At 35.3% G+C, this 23,585-nt stretch overlaps 1 protein-coding gene across 1 annotated transcript; it reads left to right on the top strand.

The window, feature by feature from the left end:
* Positions 1-3,684: 3,684 nt before the first annotated feature.
* On the top strand, positions 3,685-13,000 carry GIMD1 (GIMAP family P-loop NTPase domain containing 1). The gene is made up of 2 exons (XM_045392720.3): positions 3,685-4,084; positions 12,611-13,000. Exons 1-2 carry the CDS (start codon positions 3,692-3,694, stop codon positions 12,869-12,871), a joined length of 654 nt encoding a protein of 217 aa, XP_045248655.3. The 5' UTR covers positions 3,685-3,691; the 3' UTR covers positions 12,872-13,000.
* The last annotated feature ends 10,585 nt before the right edge of the window (positions 13,001-23,585 follow it).

The raw sequence follows: 23,585 nt of genomic DNA, 5'->3' as shown, positions 1-23,585 counted from the left end.
AATGGGAACTTGTCTAAAACTGTGAAAGTACATTTGAATCAAATTGCTATATGAAGAGTTACTTGCAATAAAACTCATTTGAGTAGAGACACAATTTTCCTGAGTATAAAGACATGTAAATTATAAATTATATATACACTTGTATATACTAAACATGAATAAATGAATATATACATGTGAATATATATGTATGCCCATATGTTTGTATGTATGTGTGTGTACATATATAAAATTTGAAATACAATAGTTGCTTGTCAGCTAGAGTCACCCTTACCCCAAAATATCTCATTTCATTGATTGTGGAAAGTCTAAATATCCTCCTAATGATTTCTGCAAGTTCTTTATTAAGAAAAGAAATATCATCAGAGCAAAGGATTAAGCAGTCCTTCTAGCTTTAACTTTCTGCCGCTTCTAAATTACTTTAATTCAGATGTCATCCCACAATCTCCAATATTTGTGGTGCCTGTCCTGCACTAACACAGAAGTATAACTTAGACTTTTCCATTAATTTTCATCAAAATAAAATAGAAAGCAAAACCAAAAACAAAACAAAAATAAAAAGCCACCTTCATGTAAGAAAACTGTAAATGTGCCTGACTCTAAAATAGTTCCTTAGCCCTTTACATTTACAAAACTGAGAGATCTAACTTTCTATCCTACTATAATGTCATAGTTCTTTTTTCTGTCCTTCCCCGTTCCCTTCTTCCCTCCCTGCATCTCTCTCTCACTTCCTCATTTTATGTCTCTCACTCCTTCTCTCCTTTTATACCTTGATCTTCTCTACTCTTTTCTTGACTTTTCCCCTTCACCAGCAGATTGGCTATTACAGTAATTTCTGCGAGTTTAGTTCATGTTCTCAGGATCCTGTTTTCTACCTCAAGTAGCTAAATTAAACAATTTTCTCAGACAGTATCCTTCCTAAGAGAAATTCGGCAGTCAGCTGTTAAAAGATAATACATTTTTTTAATCCCTACTACATTATATTTAGCCAAGTCTCTGCAAATGTAATTTTTCAAATTGTTCTTTCACCTTGATTAGAAAATTAAGCTTTCAACATCATGTAATAATAAATTATTCTGCATAAGACCTCTAAATTGACTCAAATCTAAAACCTGCTTTAGACTTATGAAAAATTATCAAAAAAATTATCAGTCTTATTGGAACTTATAATCATGCTCATGAATTCTGAACTTTATTTTTTAAACAGTTAGCTGTTGCATTCAGCAAATCATTTAAACTGTAACTTTGAAGACGTGGCGGGGGGTTGTTGAAAAACTAAGAGCTCATGCTTGCTGTGTTCTATAAAGAATAAAGCAAAGAAAATTTGGCTTTGTTCTTCTTCAAAAAATCCCCCACACAATTAATATGTGTTTGTGTAGATGGTTGAAGAATGTCCATTTACAGTTTAAGGGAGAAAATTAAAATAATTCTGGCTCAAAATCACTTCTTAGGAAACAGGCTGCTACTGCCACCTGGGGGAGATTCTTTCCGCTTCATTCAAGAAACCCAATGTGCTTATCAGATGAAGGAAGCCAGTTCATGCCTTCCTTGTCATAGCCACACAGAAAGAAGACTTTTTAACTCTCTGCCCATGAAGTCATAAGACATTCCAGATGTCTCCAAGTTTCTTTCACCCAGAAATACGTATTTCATCGACTTTTTGAGAAATACAAGAGAAGACGAATCATACTATAGCCATACTACTTAAAGCACCAAGAAAATATTTTGAATTAGTATGGATAATATACTAAGAAGTAGAAAAAATAAAATTTGAGTTTTCAATAAGAAAATAAAACCCAAGTTGTTAAGAAAAAAATGTATTTGACTTCAAGTTATAGTTAATTGTACTCCTTTCCTTAAATATACTCTCATTAATTGATATGAAAGCTGCATGTGCCAATATAATCATCCCAGTGGTTTCATAAATTAGGATAAAATAATACATTTTATTATATGAATATAGCAAAAAGAATTATCTTAAAAAATTTGAACAGTATTATGAACTAAATACTGATGTGAAGTCATGATCTAGTTGTAGATCATGAAAAAATTGTAATCATTGCTATAGAATGTCTAATTTCTGTTTAATACCCATCTTGCATTTCTTTATGCTATAAATAAGTTGTTACCTATAAGAAATGCAGTAAATAAAAAAATACTAAAAATAGAATGTTTCAGTACCTGTTAAAATTACAAGTCTGTCAGGTGTCATAAAATAGTGCTGATTAGGGGAAGACAACTAATCATTTATTAAGAGGCTATCTGGTAATAGATTAACTAAATAAAATACACACGGTGTCAGTCCCAGAGTGGTACAATAACGCTATCAGAAGGTGAAAGTTCATATGAAAGAACAGCTGTGCCAGGGCGAGAGACGTCTTTGTGGAGAAAGCATTTTCAAGACTGGAAAAGGTAAGTGAAATATAGCAAATGGATTGGGATTGCATAATTAATTTTCTAAAAACATTACACCGCTGATTTAGGAGCAAAAAGAAATTGACTGCATCTCACTGCAGTTGACACCACTGAATGAGCTGGGAGAGCTAGTGTGAACTGGGGGAACCTACAAAATGAGTGTCTTTTTATGGAGGTATGAAGCTCCTTCAAGGTGTTCATATTAGGGTGTGGGTATAATGGAGTGAGGGGCATTAAAGGACAAGAAGGACCTGCAGTACTTAAAACTGTGTAGTAAAGTTACAAGATATAAGCAAAAATAATAAATGTGCAATATTAAAATGTCTTTATTTCTGAATCAGCAGCGTGGTCAGTTTTAGCAATTGGCAAGTAACTCTGCTTATAAATCTAGTGAAAATGATCAATAACCTTAAAATGCTATAGGGGGCTTATGCTGTGTACAAAGGATCGGCCACTGTACAGGTATTATACATGGAATAGAGTCTCCCAAGATTCTCCTTCCTTCTAACTGAGCTGCCCAATGTGTTAGGCTTGACTTTCTTCATTAAAGAGCCAACACTAACACTAATGAACCATAGAGATGATTTATTAATTATTTTATAACAGAATTACAAGGAGTTTTTATTTTCACCAATGTTCCCTGGTTGTAAAAAAAAATTTGGTAAACAGAAGTCGTCTTTAACACTATTTATATTTCATAGGAAAGAAGCATTCAGGAAATCGGGAAGGATGATTTTTTGCAGATACCACTTGTGTATTCAGGCAGTAGGTCGGGAAGTGGGAAGATGGGGGATGTTAAAAATGCAAGAAGGGTTGTTTCTTCCACTGTTCTATTCTTACTTTTCCAATAGTGAATAACCTTTAAATACTACTGCTAGCTTTGCCCCTGAGCTCAGGAACTTCAACACCTTTTCCTAAACCAACTCACCTATCACATTGATAGTTAACATATTTCTCCTAAACATGGTTTATATGATCTTCATGCAATTTGGGATTTTTTTCCCTCATTTTCTGCAATTACTGTTTCCTAAATCCTTCCTTATCTGTATTTGACTTCTCTCCCTTCTCATTGTAAACTACTAATATTATTTCCACATTCCCTTCTGTCACTGGGGCATCTCCGCTTTGGTGGAGCAGTCCTCCTCCATGCTTTAGTCACTACAAATGAAGGGAAAACAAATCCTACTTGGAGTGCAACCAGGCCAGGTAAGAAACCTTACATTGGGGGAATGTAGAAGCCTCATTATGCATGCTATGCCTTTGTTTTCCAACAGCCATGACAGACCCCAACAAGGTAATCATCAACGTGGCCCTCTTTGGCATGACTCAGAGTGGGAAAAGTTCTGCTGGAAACATTCTACTGGGAAGCACAGACTTTCATAGCAGCTTTGCTCCCTGTTCTGTGACCACACGCTGTAGCCTGGGCCGCAGTTGTCACCTCCATAGCTTCATGCGTCGAGGGGGTCGAGAGGTAACCCTGCAAGTCCAGGTGTTGGACACTCCAGGTTATCCACACAGCAGGCTGAGCAAGAAGCATGTGAAACAGGAAGTCAAAGAGGCTCTGGCACAGCACTTCGGACAAGAGGGTCTCCACCTTGCACTCCTGGTTCAGAGAGCAGATGTACCTTTCTGTGGGCAGGAAGTAACTGACCCAGTCCAGATGATCCAGGTAATACTAAGATGCAATTGCACTAATGCCATTATTACCTCTTGGAGGGCATTATCCTAATAGTAAGGAACCATGAACTGGTAAAAATAGTAATTTAAACAACTAAGTGTTGGTCACCCAGGAATAGTAAAAATTATTTGATTTTCCCAAGTCATTTTTATGACTTCCTTCAGAGGAACCCAATCAGTCATTTTACAACTGGTTCGTAGAAAAAAAAAAATGAGATATTAAATTTCAGAGGTTAACCAAGCCTCAAACCCCTGGAACAAAAAACCCAAATAAGTTTGCAAAATGTTGTCCCTGGACTGTCTGCATCAGAATCAACTGGGCTGTTTGTTAAAGAAGGTTGATCCAAAACATGCTGAAACAGACTCCCAGGAGTGGAGCCTGCATATCTGCATTTTCATAACTTTCCATGTATTTCTCAAAAACAGTCAGGTCTTAGAACCACTGAACTTAAACGCTGACTTGCATCCATTCAGCATCAAAGGGACAATCTCTTATAGTTGACCAAGAAATGGGTGCTCATTCACTGACTTGGTCATTGAACACTCTACTGAGCATCTGAACAGTGCTTAATGACCGGTAAATGAGACATGAGCCCTTCCTTCAGAAAGTTTACAGTCTAGAAGAGGAAAATTAGATAAACAAATCAGAAAAAGATAACGCATTAAGTGCCAAAGCAGTATAGTGAATGAGAGGGGGCTTCATAAGACTTAAGTCATAGTGAGCATTCAAGGGAGAGTTATGCATTCTTTACAGGAAAACAATTTGGAACTTCAGATTCTTTGCTTGCCTTATCAGCTGTAGCATAAGTGACTGCTCCATTCTAGCCATAAGAAGACCACAGGGACCTCAGGTTGAGCATAAATAACACATGCCACCTTTCCCTGGTGGTCTATTCCTATTTGTTTGTTTGTTCATTCATTATAGGTCACTAAGTTGGAGACTTATTCAGCCAGTCTCCAGGAGAGGAGCTGGATAAGAGGCCTGTGCATGACCACAGCTAGGAGATGGAGGGAGTTGGGAGTTTGTGTGTGTATGTGTGTGTGTGTACGTGTGTATGTGTGTATGATGTGTGGACTGTTACTAACAATAGTCCACACAGTCCTGTGTAGACTATTACTAACAATTCCTGGAAACTGTTCATTGAGCTGCTCTATTCAATCTGTGGATTTCTTCATCTCAGTCAATCTAAATATAGCTGCTGGACTTCACTAGTATTACTCAGGAACCTCAATGAGTCACTGAGCTCAGAGACGCCAGGTCTACTAGAAGCTCCACAGTTAAACTTTATACAGAATGGCCAACAGATCTTTCCTGTTCAAGTAGAACTTGTAAAAATGCTACTCTTCTTTTGGTTCAGTCTCAGCTTATACTGACGTAGTCGCTGTTACAGCCCAGAAAGATAGTTACTTTGTTTTAATGAAGATTTTTTTCCCTTCAACTAGAAAAGATACTTCTACATGACAGATAAACCCATTGTTTTTTGGTAACTGTGTATGTTTCTAAAAATGAAAAAAAAAAATGCCATAGGTACAATCACAAGAAACTAGTGGAAAAATCAGGGTGACAAGAGCATTAAAAAAAAGTCCTCATCATGCAACTCCTGAAAAACCAGGGACCTGCTATACAAATGTAAAGAAGAATAGAAGATGATTGCAATTAAGAAACAATATGGGATCTAAGAAAGCCCAAAACCTCCTCCAAATTGTGAAAGCCTGTATTTCAAACAATGTTTCTGGTAGAAATCAAGTGGTGGGAAGCCTGCATCCATGACATCAGTATAATCTTTAGACAGTTCTTAAAAATTCATTGAAACCTATTATTAAGTAAACATTTAGCTGAGGCTGTAAATGGATATAATTCAGTAAATTCAGTAAACACATAAACAACTCTTTCTCAAAAGCTACCCTGACTCTCTCCATATGTCTCAATATTTTTCCCTACCATGAACCTATGCTGAGCCCAAAAGGTTCTTTTAAATGATATAAATTTTGAAAATAGGTTTTACTAGTTTTAGGATATAGGACAACAATGTCATCTGTGAGGCTTTTTTATACATGTGAACTCAATTCCTACATGTCTTTGGTTTTTTAAAACAATGTTTGGCATATAGTCTTCTCTTACAGCTGTCTTCCAAATCAGTGTGCAATTCAGGAATTGAAGGCAGCAAGGAGATGAGCTACGGCAAAGCTCATATCCCAAATATTTCTTTCTGGAATAAATAACTTGTCTCTCAAGAAAATCAGCAGCCAAGGTTTAATAATCTTGAGTGGCCTATGATCCCTGGGAGAACTGCAGACCTATTCCTGGGTTCTGCTACAGTCTTTAATTGATGGTCACTTAAGCACAGGCTGGCTGTTTATGATCTTCCTGAAGGTGCCTCAGATGCTGGTGGCAGCCATCTGTATGTGCTCACAGATTGGAAGCAGTTGCAGAATGTCTGAATATTCAACAGGACCAGCAGCTGTTAGGAAGGAGCAAGAAGCTGTTAGGTCCTCAGGTTTCAGGCACACTATGGATTTCTTTTTCTTCCTGGCTGATGCAAAATGGAGAATGGAGTGCCTGCTTTCTTTCTTTTACCCCTTTGCAGGGGCACTGACTAGTTCTGTGGAAAGAGTCTACCAAGCCAGAGTCAGAGAAGTAGCTTCTTCTTTCCCATGCCTCCCTGCTGTCTCTTTAAATATCTTCCCCAATTTTTACTTTAATATTTTGCAGAGGAGTTATATGCTGCCGGCTGTGACAATGGTAACATTTTCCCCAAATGATCCCTTTTTCTTTATTTTTGTTAGGCCTGTATTAATTTACAGTAAAATGATGGAGATATCAGTGAGTCATATCCCCAAAATTGAGAAATAGAAGGAAGAATTTATTCGAATGTTATCTGGAATCTCATTTAAATGTTTACAAACCCACAAATAATGAATCAGAGAAGATATAATATAGTCACCTCAAGGAAAGAACTAGCATACAGCCAAGCTGCACTAGGAATGGAGCCTAGCCATTGCCTATGGTCCATTTTCCCCCCAGTATTATGGTATTATGTATTATTACTGTGTACAAGCAAGTTTCAAGCATGTACTTTTATTTCATAATCAACAACTGAACTGTTGATGTTGCAGACGAATGTGTTTACAAAAAGCTCAGAAAAGCCAATTCAGAGCCTGAAAACACTAAATTAAGATTATGGGTTTAGTTGTTAGAATTTAGTTTTAAAACAGGCCTAATTACTTTATAGCTGTATGACTATAAATGTTACTAAAACTTTCTTGGTTTCAGTTCCTTACTTGTAATATGGAGATAATTTTATGTATGTTAAAGAGTTCAGAGCATTATATTTAATAAATACATCATGCTCAGCATTGCACCTGCTTACAGAAGGTCACAGAAAATGGTAAAGTATTACTAGTATTGTTATTGTTATGACCACTACCGAGATTGTGAATGAGCACTCATTCAAATGAACTACTATATACGGGCAAGATAGCATAGAGATTAAGAGATGGGTTCTAAAGTATTCAAGTCTTAGCTACTTATTTGCTTTGTGATCTTGGGCAAGTAACTTCTCTAAACTTCATTGGTAAGCTGAGAAAGACAGTAGTGTGTACTTCATTGGGTTACTTGTGGGATTAATACCCTATTAACAGTAAATGATATAGCTTAGACACAGACACGTGGCAAGTGCACAGCAAATAGCTCTGGTCATTATTATTTTATTGTTAGTATTTGTCTTATCCTAAAATTAGGAAATGGTGTTTTTTAGGTTTATCCTGGTAGACTTCAGAAGAAAATAGAGTAAAATCGAGTTTACATGGTCCTGATTTATAACCATAAGACGTAACTTTTTTATTAATTTAGAAAAAAATCTGGAAAAATCCTCACTGGCTTAGTATGGTTAAACTGAAAAGCCCCAATTTAGTGGCAAAGACAGGGGACCTTGGTTCCAGGTCCAAACTTGCCAGTCATCAGTCCTATGACTTTGGCCAAGTCATTTGACACCACAAGTCCTCAATACCCTCATCTGTAAAAAGAGGCAGTTTATACAGATGATCTCTGAGGTTGAATATTCTCTGGATCTGACCTAATGAGAAATTATCATTCAGCTTTGGCTCTCTGAAAAGGAACATGTAATGTTTTAAGTGGGGTGAGAGTAAGGGAATAGCATAAAGTATTAAAAAAAGTGGTCCTCATTGTCCTCCTGTTCCATGATGATTTTTTTCTCAGTTGATGTCATAGTTGGCTTTTCTTTTTTTTTTTTTTTTTTTAGTTTCCCCCTAAAAAGTCCAGATGCTATGATTTCATCAACCACAAACAAATGGGGCAGGGCTGGTGAGGTCCTGGGAAAATGAACATAGTTCCTGGATAACAAAGTTTATATCCTAACCAGTTGTCCCAAAAGGACTAAATGGACCCATTAGCGCTCAGAAAGCAAACAATTCATGATTGATTGTAAAATTTTCATCTAGCTTAGTACTATATTTAAATTATTAACACCAGATAACTTACATTAACTTATCTTCCTTTTGGATTTTTACGTGAGGTATCAATCAACTGTAATTATTCTTTCTCTGGGTCCATAGAGAACATGTTTGGCCACTAACATGAAGACTATTCAGCAAGCAACACTACTTTCAAATACTCAACTATTTTCTGGACAAAATTGACTTAAAGATTTTAAGCTAAATCAACCCCTCTCTTCTGTTTTTGGCAGTAATTCAAAAGTGTAATTTCTCTTACAGTTTAAGATATGAGCATCCTTTCGTAAATAATTATAAATATGTAAAAACTTCCCAGTGGCTGAACACATGGACTTTAAAGTGGCATGGAGCTTACAAATCTATTTTCCTTAGGTGCTTTTACTCATTTTCTCTGAATAAGAGTGTGGTTTAAATTACGGGAAATGTCTGGTGGAGACCAAAAGGGAACATGTTAATGTTACAATACAGAAAAACAGGAACAAAAGAAATACTACGAAAATTAAACCATTTACTTCATTAAGTACTAACCTAGAAAGAAAATAATTCTGTGTTGTGATATATAACTCAAGAAAGGACTGTTTATGCAAAATAGTTTATTTAATATGCGCTTTTATTGTAGCAATACTATATTTCAAAAATATTTAAGGAGGCAAATACCTTATCCATTAAGTCACTGGGGCTCAAAAATATTTAATAACAAGTCCACACATCAGCCAATATATATCTAAGGGTAAGTTTAGGATGGCTCTCAAGTAGTTAAGAGCAGTAGCTATTTAATAATTTGCATGAAAACATTTTGATATTTGACAATCAGTGTGACCATATTTATAATGTACTTGGTGAATATCAGGTCTGGCTCTAAATTTGATAAACTTTCAGAGATAAGAGTGATTGAAAATCAATAGCTGTACTTGTTTAGAAATAAAATCTTAATGCTGTACAATCTCAATCATGCTTGATTACATTAATTACTTTGTTAATTCCTATGTATTTTTTAAGAATCTGGTCACTGCATCATCACATGCAAGGCACTTTGTCTGATCTTTCCTTTTTATTCCTACTTCCCACCTCCACCCCAAAATGGGCAAAATGCTCACCTCTATAGTACTAACATAATTTCTATCAGATTTGCAATTGAAACAAATTCAAAGTATTTCTTTCCTGTCTGTCTCCCTTTCTAAGTTAATTCAGCACACAAAAATCTCCACTAAATATAAACAGAATATGTCTGTCTTGTTCCACACCCGTCCCTACCACGTAGAACATGCCTACAACAAAGTAGACCCTCAATAAATATTTGCAAAAGGAATAAATCATCTAAAGTGCTTTATAAAATTCAAATTCCAGGATCTAGCCCTAATGGTTCTAATGCATTTTTAGAAAGCCTCACAGGTGATTCTGATGCAAATGATTCAGAGATCACTGTATTCCCAGAGCCCAGATCTAATATACTTAGTACTGTATTAATTTTTTTAGTCACTTGCATTAGTTTGCTAGGGCTGCTGTAACAAAGCACCACAATATCGGTATTTACTGTCTTTCAGTTCTGGAGGCTAGAAGGCTGAAATCAAGGTGTTGTCAGGGTTGGCTCCTTCTAAGGGCTGTGAGAGATCTGTTCCAGGCTTCTTTCTTTGGCTTGTAGATGGCTATCTTCATGTACGAATGGCACTCTCCTGGGACTTGCGTCTTTGCCCAAGTTTCCCTTTTTTATAAGGACACCAATCATACTAGACAGGGACTCGCCCTAATGACCTTAGCTTAATAAATTATGTTTGCAATGACCCTATTTCCAAATAAGATCACATTCGGAAGAACTAGGGATCAGAATTTCAACACATGAGTTTGGGGGAGGATGCAATTCAACCCATAACATCACTGTTCATTTACTTTGCAACTCTGTGACTCCTCTTCCGGCAGAGATCTGTTACAGTATACTGAATATACAACAAACTCTAAAGAGGTCTGCTAATTTTGCTATGTTACCATTAGGCAAAATGGGATGTTGACATTATATGAATGCTAATTTTTTAAACAATTATTTTTTAATGTTTAGAATCTTGCTATTACAATAATTATTCCCTAACATACTGATCGTGAAACTTTAAGCAGGGTATTTTTAGGAGGAATAGAAATATGCAGTTATTCTATGGTGGGTATACGTAGACAAATTTTGAACAGATATGATGAAAAATTTTGTGCCTATTCCTTGAAAGAGTCCCTCTGAAGAGAAAATAGAAAGTCTAGACTACAGGCAAATTCGTGGTGATAAACTGCAAAAGAAAAAAAAAAAAAAAAGAAGAAGAAGTTTTACAAAGATTAATTATACTTCAAAACCAAACCCTGAAAAGAAATAAATAGAACCCTAAGCCTTCTATTTGAGATGACAATGAGGGTCTAAATTCCAAATTAATTTAACAGATGTTTACTGAGAATTTACAATGTGCTGAAAGCTTTTATTGATATGGAAAGACATGAATCTTGCCTTCAAAGAGTTCACTATGAAGTTGTAAAAACTGATGTATAAATAAATGACTCTGATAAAAGCCAGACTGTATCAGTTGTAATTGGTAACCATGATTGTGATGTTTCTAATTTTAAATGTTTTGTCCCATAGTTCTCATGAGTATTTTCATGTTAGATTTACATATCCAGATTCCTTCCTTCCTTACTCCCTATTGCCTGCCTTCTTGCCTTCCTTCCTTCCTTTCTCCTTTCTTCCTTTTCTGTTTTCTTACTTATTTCATTCTTTTTGTCTTTCTTTTCAATTTTTCAATATTATAAATTCTAATCCTGTATTTTTTATGTACATTGAAAATGATTTCCCAGACTGTCTTTCAATATTTTCAATAATTTTTGAAAACCAGGGTTCATGTTAATACATATAACTCAAAGTCTGTAAGTCAGTTTGCCAACATCATAATGGAGGTAATAATAGTATCTCCCACAAAGAATTGCATTAAGCTTCAAATGAGGTAAAGCATGTAAAGTGCTTAGCATAATATCTGGCACTAAATGTTAGTTTTTCTCCCTTCTTTCTTTCTTCTGATTATTAGAAGTCTTGGTGTTTCTTATTATGTTTATTCCTAGGCATTTTGTATTTTTCTTGCTATAAACTGGTAGTAGTTTTGGAAATATTTTGGTAATAGTATGATTCGGAATGGAGGGAATGCTATTTTGTTGTCACGTTGTGATTTCATATAACTTTGGAAATACCAAAAAAGTTCAAGGGTTATTTCTAGATGCCTTTCATATTACATGAACAATTTGCCACATGCTGTTACTTCTGCTTTATATCAGCTTATATTCACTAATCAAACAAGAATTTATTACATAACCAGCTTCTACATATTACTAAAACAAAGGAACGCCACTCTTCAGTGTTTTTCAACCACGTTAGAGGAAGTCATCAGATAAATTGTGTTCCATTTTAAGCATGTGAATTCAGGAAGATGAGAATCATAGTAATAATATTTTGTGGTTCTTCCAAATCACCAAATGTATTTTTATCTTAGCTTTTTCATTACATGTCACCTGATTAATCAATAGATTCTTAACAGATTATGTAATTTCATATCTTTAGTAGATGCTTGTAATGATAATGATAACATATTTCTACAAAAAGTAAAAGATAAAACAATTCCCTTGACCAAGGTCCTCTGACTTAAATTCAGTGGCTTTAATGGAGTCAGGTAGTCAGACAAGTATAAGTGGAGCCAGATAGTCAGACAAGTATAAATGATTACTGAATGTTGAAAAATCTATGCAGCAATGCAGTTTTGAGGTTGTGTATATATCAATTATCATAGCAAAATAACAGAGAGAATTTAATTATCTATTTAATCCTGCCTTTTTCAGAAAGTCAAGCCCTTTCCCTCCATTTGCTTACAATACTTGACCCTATCTTCATTTCCTACTTCGTATATCAGCTTTCAGAAACATAATAATATGGATCTGCTGGCTATCTATATTGGACCATAATAAATCCTTTGCTCATGTTTGAGGAATATAGTTCAAGTTCAATAGCTATTTAACTTCTCTCTTTCAGGAACTTCTTGGGCATGCTTGGATGAATTACACAGCCATTCTTTTTACCCATGCAGAAAAAATAGAAGAGGCTGGGTTTACTGAAGATAAATATGTACATGAGGCCTCTGATACCCTGATAACACTGCTAAATTCTATTCAGCACAAATATATTTTCCAGTATAAAAAAGGAAAATCACTCAACGAACAACGAATGAAAATCTTAGAAAGAATCATGGAATTTATAAAAAAGAATTGTTACCAAGTTCTTACCTTTAAATGAAATTTAGGTGAAAGGAACGGAGCATTGGGTATCGGAGTCAGAAGCCTAGCTACAAAGAATGCCTTTATTGACATGAATGTGAACCATAAGTATTCTGATATGCTGCTGGTGAGAGTGTACATTGGTATAACCACTTGGAAAACTGGAAGCTAAAAAAAACATCAATGATTCAAGATTTCTAATGCAAATCCCATGACATAGCAATTACACTCCTGAGTATATATCCAACATAAATGTGTATATTTGTGTACTAGAAGACACGCATGTACAATAATGTTCATGGAACTACTATTCAAAAGCTAAACATACAGAGTATTCAAATGTCTATTAATAGTAGAATGGTTAAGTAAATTGTGGTACATTCCCACAGTGGGATATTAGAATAAGCAAGCTCAACTCTATGTAACAATACCAGTGAATTGCTCAAACACAATGTTGAAAAATAAGCCAGACATAAAAGAGTACATACTCCATGATTCCGTGTGCAGAAAGTTCAAAAACAGTAAAACAATTGTAATCTAAACTACTCTGATGGTAGAAGTGCTGGAAATCGGGAGAGTGGTTAACCCTAGGGAGGGGATTGTGAGTGAAAGGTTACACTTGGTGTGGCTTCTGAGATTCTGGTCATGTTCTTTTGTTCTCTTGATTTGGAGCCTGGTTTCACAGGATTTGTTCACTTTGTGAAAATGCAACAACAAACACTTGTGATTTATAAACTACTTGTATATGGTATGTTTAAATAAAAGTTAAAAATAATTAGTTATTATCCATTAAAAAGGAACTAGCTTGACTGCTTACTTACTGCCAGAAAAAAAAAAAAAAATTGTTTAAACTTGTCAGAGTCTGTTTCCTTCTTTGGAATACTTACTCATAGTTATTGTAATGATTAAACACCCTGGCACATGGTAGTTGCTTAAAATATGTTAATTTTCTTTTCCACTTCCTTGTAACCTGTGGTTTCTATTTCAGTTTGGAAACATTTGGTAAAAACTCAGAGCAAGCCCTTTTGCAAAAATGAGTATAATGATTGTGATAATTGACTATGAATAAAGCCTTGACTAAAGACCTTCTACCTTTGAAGGTTGGCCACTATGGTTTAGTGGAGAGCTTCAGGATGGTCCCAATGGTAGCAGTGAAAATTGAAGGAAAATAATTCTAATCAGTCATATGAGTGAAGTCCACCAGCAAGTCAAAATCAGATCACTTTCATAAATATTTGTATACAAACTTCATAATTTATAAAATTCTTTCACAAAGATAGTTCCCAATTTACAAAGTTTGTTTTTATAATCTAATTTATAAGGGGTTTTTTTGTTTGGTTTTTTGGTGTACAATATACTGGATTTGGATTTTCCATTAGAAACAGGATTATAGCTGGTGGTTATTCTCCCAGAATAGTCTTCAAAAGCCTACTTCAATGCACAACATTACATGAACTCCAGTACATGTTTGAATTTGTGCTAGATTTATACAGTGTTTCTATAGGAAAGCATAATACAGATTCCAACTTAAAACAATATCTCACTTATTTCTTTGCATGACCTCTTTCTCTTATGCTGTGGGCCCTGGACTGAGAAGTAGGAGACTCAACAATGGTGCAGAGTTTGGAAGTGCAGTGAGAACTGACACTGCCCCACGGGTTGGGGGGGCTTGGGACAGAGAAAGAGACTTGATGCTAAGAAGTTGAAACCATGGTGACTGCTGGAGAAAAGGAGGATGGAAAAGAATTCAGGTGTTAAGTTCTTCATATGCTTCATTTATGTGTTGTCAGTTAACTTTTCTAGAACACAAATACTAGTTCATTTCAGGAAATATATATGGTGCAGAACATTAAGGATTTAAGCTCTGTGAGGCTGGCCTGATATTGATGATTAATAGAGAGGAGCTTTTAGTCACAGAAATGTGATGTTCTTCCCTGAATTATTTATTTTTATATTTGCATATACAGTATCACCCCTTATCTGTGATTTCACTTTCTGTAGTTTCAGTTACCTGTGGTCAACTGCAATCTGAAAATATTACATACAATAAGGCATCTTAAGAGAGAGACCACATTCACATAACTTTTATTACAGTATATTGTTATAATTATTCTAGTTTATTATTAGTTATGTTGCCAATCTCCTACTGTGTCTAATTTACAAACTAAACTTTATAACAGGAATGTACATATAGGAAAACAGTATGTTTAGGGCTCAGTACTCTCCTTGGCTTCAGGCATCCATTAGGGCCTTGGAATATATTCCCTCTGGATAAGGTATTCCTACTGTGTATGCGTGTGTGTATATACACACACATCCATTTTCACATCAGTGCTTAAATGTGGTAATATTACATACTTTATTTTCTTTTAGCAGTCTTATGTGGCTTTTTTTGCTTTGCCTTTACCTCTCTCCTCTTCTCCATGCAAATCTGCCCATTACAGATAACCGATGCCAACCAAAAGCCTGGTGTCCATTGTTTCTATTTTTCTTCATGTCCGGATAATCACCCCCACACAGCACATATAAACACATAAAAATATATAGGACTTTTCTACTTAAAAACAAGTTTTCATATTATACTCTTCATAATATATTTTTGTTTCGGTTTAACACTGTTGTAGGACTTTCTTCTCATTTCAGCTAAAAACTGGGTTATTGTCACACGACCAAGAGAGATTAGGCTCATGGACACATAGGAGGGTGAGAAAAACGGAATTTATTGGGTGAAAAATGAAAAAAAAAACTCAGCAAAGTGAGAGGGGTTCCTGTTAATGGGCCCCCATCTCACCAATTGAATCCCAGGTTACCAGCCAGTAACAGGAGAGGCCAGGCTCCTCCTCTCTGCAAACAACAAAAACTTCCCATGGCTCCACCTTGTCCCCTCTATGTGCAGGCCAGTTGGAGATTCTCTGGGAGCCCTTTTTACTTGGCTATCTCAACACCACCTCATTTAAATTTTTCCAAACCTAAAATATAGCCCAAATTCATTCTTTTTAAAGTCTGCAAAAACATTTCACAGTGTTTATGTAAAAATTTATGCAACTGCTCCTCTATTGATGAGCTTTCCAGTTTTCTGTCACCCAAAGCAATGCTCAAGCAACTATTCTTGTACATATATTTTTAGTTAATACTATTTTTCTGTAAGTTATATTCCCAAGAGTGAGATTTCTGGGTCAAAGTATATATACATTTAATGTATCTTAACAGATTCTTTGCAAAAATATTGTGATAAACTTGATTTCCAACAACATGAGTTGTTTTCTCCCCATCAATAGGTGTTATCATCTTGAACACCTATTGCTAACACCAGTTGAATAAATGTAAAACCACAGCCCACTGTTACTTTATTTGCATTTCCCAACTGGAAAGATTTTATGTGTTTGGAACATTTTTATGTAAGCATTTTGGTAATTTAGACTTAGTCTTTTATGAATTGGATCTTCATATCCTTTGTCCTTTTGTCATTTTTTTTTTCTATTGGATTACTTTTTGCTTGGCAAATTGGAAGAGCTCTATGTATGTTATAGATATTAACCCTCTGTCTGTCCTCTGAGTAACAATTGTTTTTTCAAATCTATTATTTGTCCTTTAACTTTGTATGGTAAGTTTTGCCAAACTGCATTTGTGAAATTTTTTATAGTCATATATTTCTGTTTACATGATATAGCTGGGGTTTTCGTTTTACTTCCTTTCAGATGAGTAACCAGTTTTATTTGTTCTATTTATTAATTCATCCTTTTACTACTTAAATGGTAGGTAGGTAGCTAGAGATAGAGATTGAAATGTATATCCTGGATCTATTTCTGGATCTATCCTGGATTCTTAATCCTATTCTATTTATATTGTTCTCAATACCAGAGTGATTTAATTATAATAATTTTATATCATTCTTTGATATCTAGGAGGTCAAATTTTTTTCCTTTTTTCAAAATATTTTCTGGTTATACTCAGGTGTTCATTCATGTATGTTCTTAGATTGTTTTTCCTAATTTAAAAAAACATTATTTTGGTGTGTGTGTGTGTGTATGGTAAATGACACCCCACGTTATTAAATCTTCCTTTAATATTTCTCATTATGTTTATTATATTAGTGTATTTATTGTATTTTTTCTTTTCCTTAGTTTTGCAACCTTGATAACATTGGTATTAATTCAGTATTTCCCCTTGATAATTTGGAAGTTCTACTCTAATTCACCTTCATTAAAGATTATTTTCTTGCCCCTGAATTCACATATTTCTCTACTATTGCCTGATGACACAGTACGAACTATTCCCCTTACCAATAATTTCCCGCTATTAAAATAAGACTCTTATAATACTTTCATTTCCTCCTTAGTTCTCTTTCTCCTATCCTCCATAGAGAAGTGGACTTTGGAATGCTTTTTCTTTCCCCATATTACTAGATTGTGCTCAGATAGTTAATTATTTAATTCAAGCCTCCCCCTTGCAGGTTGCCCCTTTTGTTTCAAGAGTCCTTTCTTATAATTTACATTGCATATCCCCTGGTAGTTTATCATTAGCTCTTTTAATTCAATATACAAATAGTAGAAGGTCCGTATCTTACCACTGTTTTCCTTCCTCTTCATCTTTTCCCATCTTTCTGGTTAGTGTGTTTGCCCAATATACTCTGAATTCTAGCATAATATCCATGAGGCATTAAATTCTAGACGTACTCTTCTGTGTACCATTATGCAATAGCAATCCCAGCTTTTCATAGGAATCAGCATAGTGGGTGTAGAGAAATATTTTGTTAGTTGGTCCTGGGGATGTTGAATCATGAATGTTAAGGCACTTAAGTGAACGTCTTGCTGCTGTTCTCCATTTGAGGCTGGTTTGTTCAGCTTTTTCTGGAATGACAGTGCATGCATATTCATTGAATAAACTCATGTGTTCTGGAGATAATTACAACTTGCAACTGTTGGGGGCTCAAAAGACCATATTCCAAATATGACACGTTGGCATGCTGAGGACTTTGAACTGAAGGAGATTGGAGGAGCTTCCGAAGCAAGGTCTTTCTGTCCTCCTCCCCTCCTACGTTCCACCTCTTTTTCCACTTGAAGAAAGTCACAGAAACCAGAATTCCTCATCCTGAAAGCAAGCCATAAAACTTAGGTCACTCTCTCCCTTCTCCCTTGATGACCCTCATTCCAGAAAGGTCCTGCCCCATACCCGGGGGAGGGCATGCTACAGAGGCCAAGAAGAATCTGGATGGCCTTGCTGGGTTTTCCTGCCCAGTCTATCACAGTTTAGCACTTTCTCTTTTATCCAATTACATTGCTATATGGCTGTCCATTCTTTACCAATCCTAGGCATAAAATAGACAGTTATCTCTGAGTCTTTTGGTCTTCATTTCTGAGGGCTCGTGTATCATGTAAAACTTTGATTAAATGTTCTCGTTATGTTTTTCTCTTGTCTTTTGTTACAGGAATGTCAGCTTTGACTCTTAAGATGGTTAAGGAAAGGTATCACATCTTTCTGCCCCTGCACATCTAAAGAACCATGAGACTAGGATTACTTTAAGTAAAATAAACGATGTCCAGCAAGTTCATCTGATACCCTACCACCTTTCCCATGAGTCTATTATTTGCAATAGTTTCTCATGTCCCTCCAGATGCCTAATCTGTATGCTGTTCTCATCCAGACACCAAAAATCTCTACTAAAGTTTAATTTGAAAGTGCTTTGAATATTTTAGAGGATTGGAAGACAGTGCATCTGATGTTTTTGTGCAGCTAGTGTTAAAGTCTCATTAGTGCATACAATCTGGGGTCATTAGTGATTACCCCTGTAACCTATCAGCTCTGACTCTTGCCAGGCTTTTTCCTCTAGATATATCATCTCAATTAGCATTTTCAAAGACTTCCTTTTTTAAAGCTATGTTTATCTATACTTTTTTAATTAAATTTTTTCTTAGATTTTCTATTCTACTGATTTTCAGATATACTGTACTTCTTTTACATAAAGCTAATGTTTTTACGTGGCATTGCTATTTCCCAGATTCTCACTCAAACTTTGTTTTCAAAACAAGTCTCTTTACAAGTATCTGAAAAGTTCTCTTTTTGTTTTCAATGTATGTGCTGTTTTAAGACAAAAATGTTATCCTTTTATAGGAAAACTGAAAGTTTTAGAAAAAAGTTATTTCTACTGAAATCATTCCCTTTTGCTAAACTTATTGAAAGTGACTTTTAGTTTGCATTTTTCATTAATCTTTTTCAAAGAGAAATACAGTTGTGGTGTTGATTTTGGATGACTCTTGCACTGTTCTTTCCAAATTCCCCAGGTGTGAAAATTTGAGGGGTTTTAAGTGAACCAGTATCAGCCAAATATGCAATCTGATAACCAAAGTGCACGTATATATTGAGTGCGTTTCTCTGCTGGGATGCATGATATTCTAATGAGGCAATTTACGAAAACAAATGTAAAACTTTGTCAGAGCAGCCTTAATACGAAGGTTCATCACATGAATGCCATTGAGGAAATAGGACATTAACAATGGCTGTTTGAACGATTCTGTAGGCATTATGTAGTAATGGGAAGGACAAGAGTAGCTAACGCTTCATTAAAAAGGATTTTTCTTTCTTGCAATTATTGGGTCTCAGGCTTGTTTCTGCTCCTGTTGCTAAGGCCAACAGCCTGCCAGATAGGAAATGATGTTGATGAAGACATAAAATCACACTTACACACATTTTTGTACTTAAACATCTAGAGAATTGGGAATAGTGTGTGTTAGGATAGGTGGAAGTTAGAAAGGAAAAAAAAAAAAACCCGAATACATAAGGGTGAAAAAATACAATATACAATAATTAGTTCACACTCTGAAATTCCAGATGGCTCACTTGCACACCAACAATTATTTCATTGTTCTGGGTCCTTCCTCCAAATATTTTTATGGAGTTATACTCCTATGAGTTATCTCTGCCAAGATTTATTCAAAGGAAAAACCATAGCTATACAAAGTGCAATGCATAAGAATGTGTAAGTGACTCTTTCTCATTCCAAGTTGGTACCTGAAGATGATTCAGTTTTGTACAGAGGCATATTAGCCATCAGCAACTATCGTTTTCATCATTATTGCAAATTTTGGGGTTATAAGTAGTACCAAAATGGAGTACACCTATGTTCCTGTTTTAAATTATCTGTGTATATGGAACTTAGTGACATCTATATGTTGGCTTTTGGGATGGACTGTCATTACACATTCAGTGCCGTCAATAACAGCACACTATTCAAAGAATCATGGTATATGGCTCTTTAAAAAGGCAACTGCTACCAGCAGCAGCAGCAGCTTGGTTTTGCCAAGTGAATTCTCCCTATAAATTTGCATAGTAAAAAGAAAAAAAATTGATAAATTCTCTTCGTAACCACTCCAAAGAGTGTTTAATAATCTCATCTCTCCCTTTAGAATCTCTGAAGTATTCCACTAAAAGAGCGAATCATAAACTACTCAAATTTAGGTATTTTTATGTCACTATTTTTATCTAGCATAAGCTAAACTTTTCATTCAAATAAAAGAAACCACATGACCATTTAACTAACATGTTAAGAAAGCATGATGTAATGTAGAACACAGGATCAGTAAGAATTGAAAACAATTAAACCAGGTTTCAACTTTGTATGGGCAATTATTTAACTTTTCTGCTGATTCTTTGGGGTAAAATGACTGATCTACCTCATAAGGAGTTAAGAGGTGGATAAAACGCATGAAAAGACTAGTTAGAAGGCAATAACAATCTTAATAGTAATTCTGTAATAAAATCCATGACAGTAGACATGCATTATTAATATATCCCCCTTACATTTGTTAGAGAAGGCATGATTATTCCTTAACTAAAATTTTGGAGGGTAGAGCTTTCTCCACAGGACAGCAAATTTGCAACATTATTGCCTGTTGAGCACACTAATTTGCCCTTCCTCGTTCCTTTTATTTGGCATCTTCGTGATAAAGTTGTAATTTTCATACTGTTGGAAAGCACCTAGAATCGGGACTTGTGTCACTATTTATGTAGCTGAAATACATGGCTAATGTTGTATACTTCTGATACTTTTATATTTTAAAAGGACATATCATTTCTCTGAAAAGTTGAGGAGGTATACTCAGGCCATTTTAGTGCCCAGTTACAAGAAACAGTGAGGTATTCCCCAACTAAGAATTTTTTTTTTTTTTTTTAGACAGGGTCTCAACTCTGTAGCCTAGTTTGGAGTGCAGTGGTGCAATCACAGCACACTGCAGCCTCGCTCTCCTGGGCTCAAAGTGATCCTCCCACCAAACACTACCTCCTACTGCTGAAATCCTTAAAAACCAGAATACATCAGATGCTGAAGTGTTATGTCCAGTCTGCCAACAATGACATATTTCTTTGTAGATTCTGCAAGAGCTCTCCCATCCCAGCAATACAAATAAAACAGAATTAAGTTTTCTGTGAAAACAAGTACTGAATAGGGCTGAATGGATAACTTGGTCAATGCTTTCATACAACTTGAAAAATCACTCATTAAGTCTCCACTTCTTTCTCTCTTTAGCATGGATTTCTACATGGTAAAGACCTGGGGGAATTATGGAGGGAAGCATGGACATTTGGTATAATTTGGCAAGGCATAATACAGTACTTGAGAAAGAGAAATGTGACATTTTTGCAATGTGCTCTTTTGTAGTAAGTCATCATAAATTTCAGCACAAATGAACTACTGATGATGCTACATCATGTGCTTTAACAAAAGACCAGGCTGGGGGCGGTGGCTCACACCTGTAATCCCAGCACTTTGGAAGGCTGAGACAGGTGGATCACGAGGTCAGGAGATCAAGACCATCCTGGCTAACACGGTGAAACATCATCTCTACTAAAAATACAAACAAACAAAAAAAATTAGCCGGGCGTAGTGGCAGACGCCTGTAGTCCCAGCTGCTCGGGAGGCTGAGGCAGGAGAATGATGGGAACCTGGGAAGCAGAGCTTGCAGTGAGCCTAGATCACGCCACTGCACTCCAGCCTGGGCGACAGAGCGAGACTGTCTCAAAAAAAAAAAAAAAACAAAAAAACACACAAAAAACAAAAGACCAATCGCTTTTATTCTCTCTAGGCTTGATGTATGATTCAATCACCAATTCAGGTTTCACTAACAAATCATTATATAATCTGATCTGGGGTACAGTATTTTCAACATTTTGTTGGGAAAATTTCAACTGCCTAGGTAGTTGAAATATTATTTAAATTATATTAAAGAAATTTAATATAATTGAGAAAAATTCAGAGCAAAAAACTCACACAAGACTCCATCACCAAAAGTATTTATTCCCAAAAGAATGACATATCTTGAGAACAAAGTAACTTTTGCAATTCATTTTGTGCTTAGGTACCAAAAAATGTTAATGATGCTCCGTTCATATTTTTAGAATATCACATTGATAATGGTACTATAATATATCCTGGCCTACTAGAGTTCCATGGATTTAAATAAATAAAATTTAATTCTGCCTTCTATAACGTGCAGCGTTGTTTTATGGTTGTTGAGTTTTGTGTGAGTGTGTGTATGTATTTGTGTGTGCCTCTCCTTCTTATTGAAGGATTCAGACAGCTATAAAGATAAAATGTTTTGTGTGTGTCTGTGCATGTGTGTATTTTTAAAACAATGTCTATACTTCTGTCTCCATTGGTGCCAATCTTTTGTTGAACCTGTAAAGGTAAGGCGCAGATTCTGAAACCCAGTTAAAATCACTAATATTCCTCTGTGAGGCCCCTTCTTAGCTACCAGCTCTCCCCTATCCACACCCTCTATCTTGCTGACATGTGTGTGTAAGCCCAAATCATCAGTAATCACCTGAAGGCTGATGACCTGTAGGCTCATAAGTCCTCAATTAATTTTTATTGCTCTTACAATATTTGTAAGATGAGTAAGAATAACTATTTGACACCTTAATATTAAGTATGGTATATGTTAAGTTTTAGGCTATAATTTCTTTTAATATACTGACAATATGATGATACATGAAAAAGCAAAATATCAGTCTGTAATAAGATATAAATTATCCTTTATTATGTACCCAAATAATCTTTATAAAGAAGCTAGAATTAAAAAAAAGAAGGATTGCTGCTTTTATGATCAATTTATTAGAAACTACTGTGGCAACTGTTTACAATGGGTTCATTCTTTAGAGCTAGTTGAAACTTATTACTATTATTCTGCTAAATAGAAAAACTTCAAGCCAGTAGGAAATCTCAGTTTTTTTTTTTTTTAAATCGCTATTATTGTATTATTAGTCAGGGTTACTCTGGCAGCAAAGCAAAAATGTTCAGATGCCACATCTCCTAGCTTTTATGTTTGGCTTTCAGAATGAGCAGTTGGTCATTATCAATATTATTATAATGTGACCAGTTAATAAGTCTGACAAACATTTTCCAACTTGTCATTTTTGAAAAGGAGAGGATATTTTTGATACAGACACACAATATACAAGAAATCCCAGAGCCTGAAACTTCATGCATCCTGTGCCTACAAATAAGAAACTAAATATTAATCTAGTTAGTTTTCTATGGGTATAAAGAAAAAAAACCTGCTAATCAATATTCCTGCTGAAAAATAAATTATTAGAAAATATAGGCAACTTCCGCTCTCCATTATAAATGATCAAAAACCTAGGTAAAAATCTAGTGTTTCCCCAATCAGTGAAAACAATATATACCAGGTAAATGACTAGTCAAGTCTAGAAGAGAATAACACAAAAATGAGCCACTCATA

This window comes from Macaca fascicularis, chromosome 5 (genome assembly GCF_037993035.2).
Source record: "Macaca fascicularis isolate 582-1 chromosome 5, T2T-MFA8v1.1".
Classification (NCBI taxonomy): Eukaryota; Metazoa; Chordata; class Mammalia; order Primates; family Cercopithecidae; genus Macaca; species Macaca fascicularis.
Note: the sequence above shows the minus strand (reverse complement) of the source record. Positions and strands in the feature narration are given on the sequence as shown.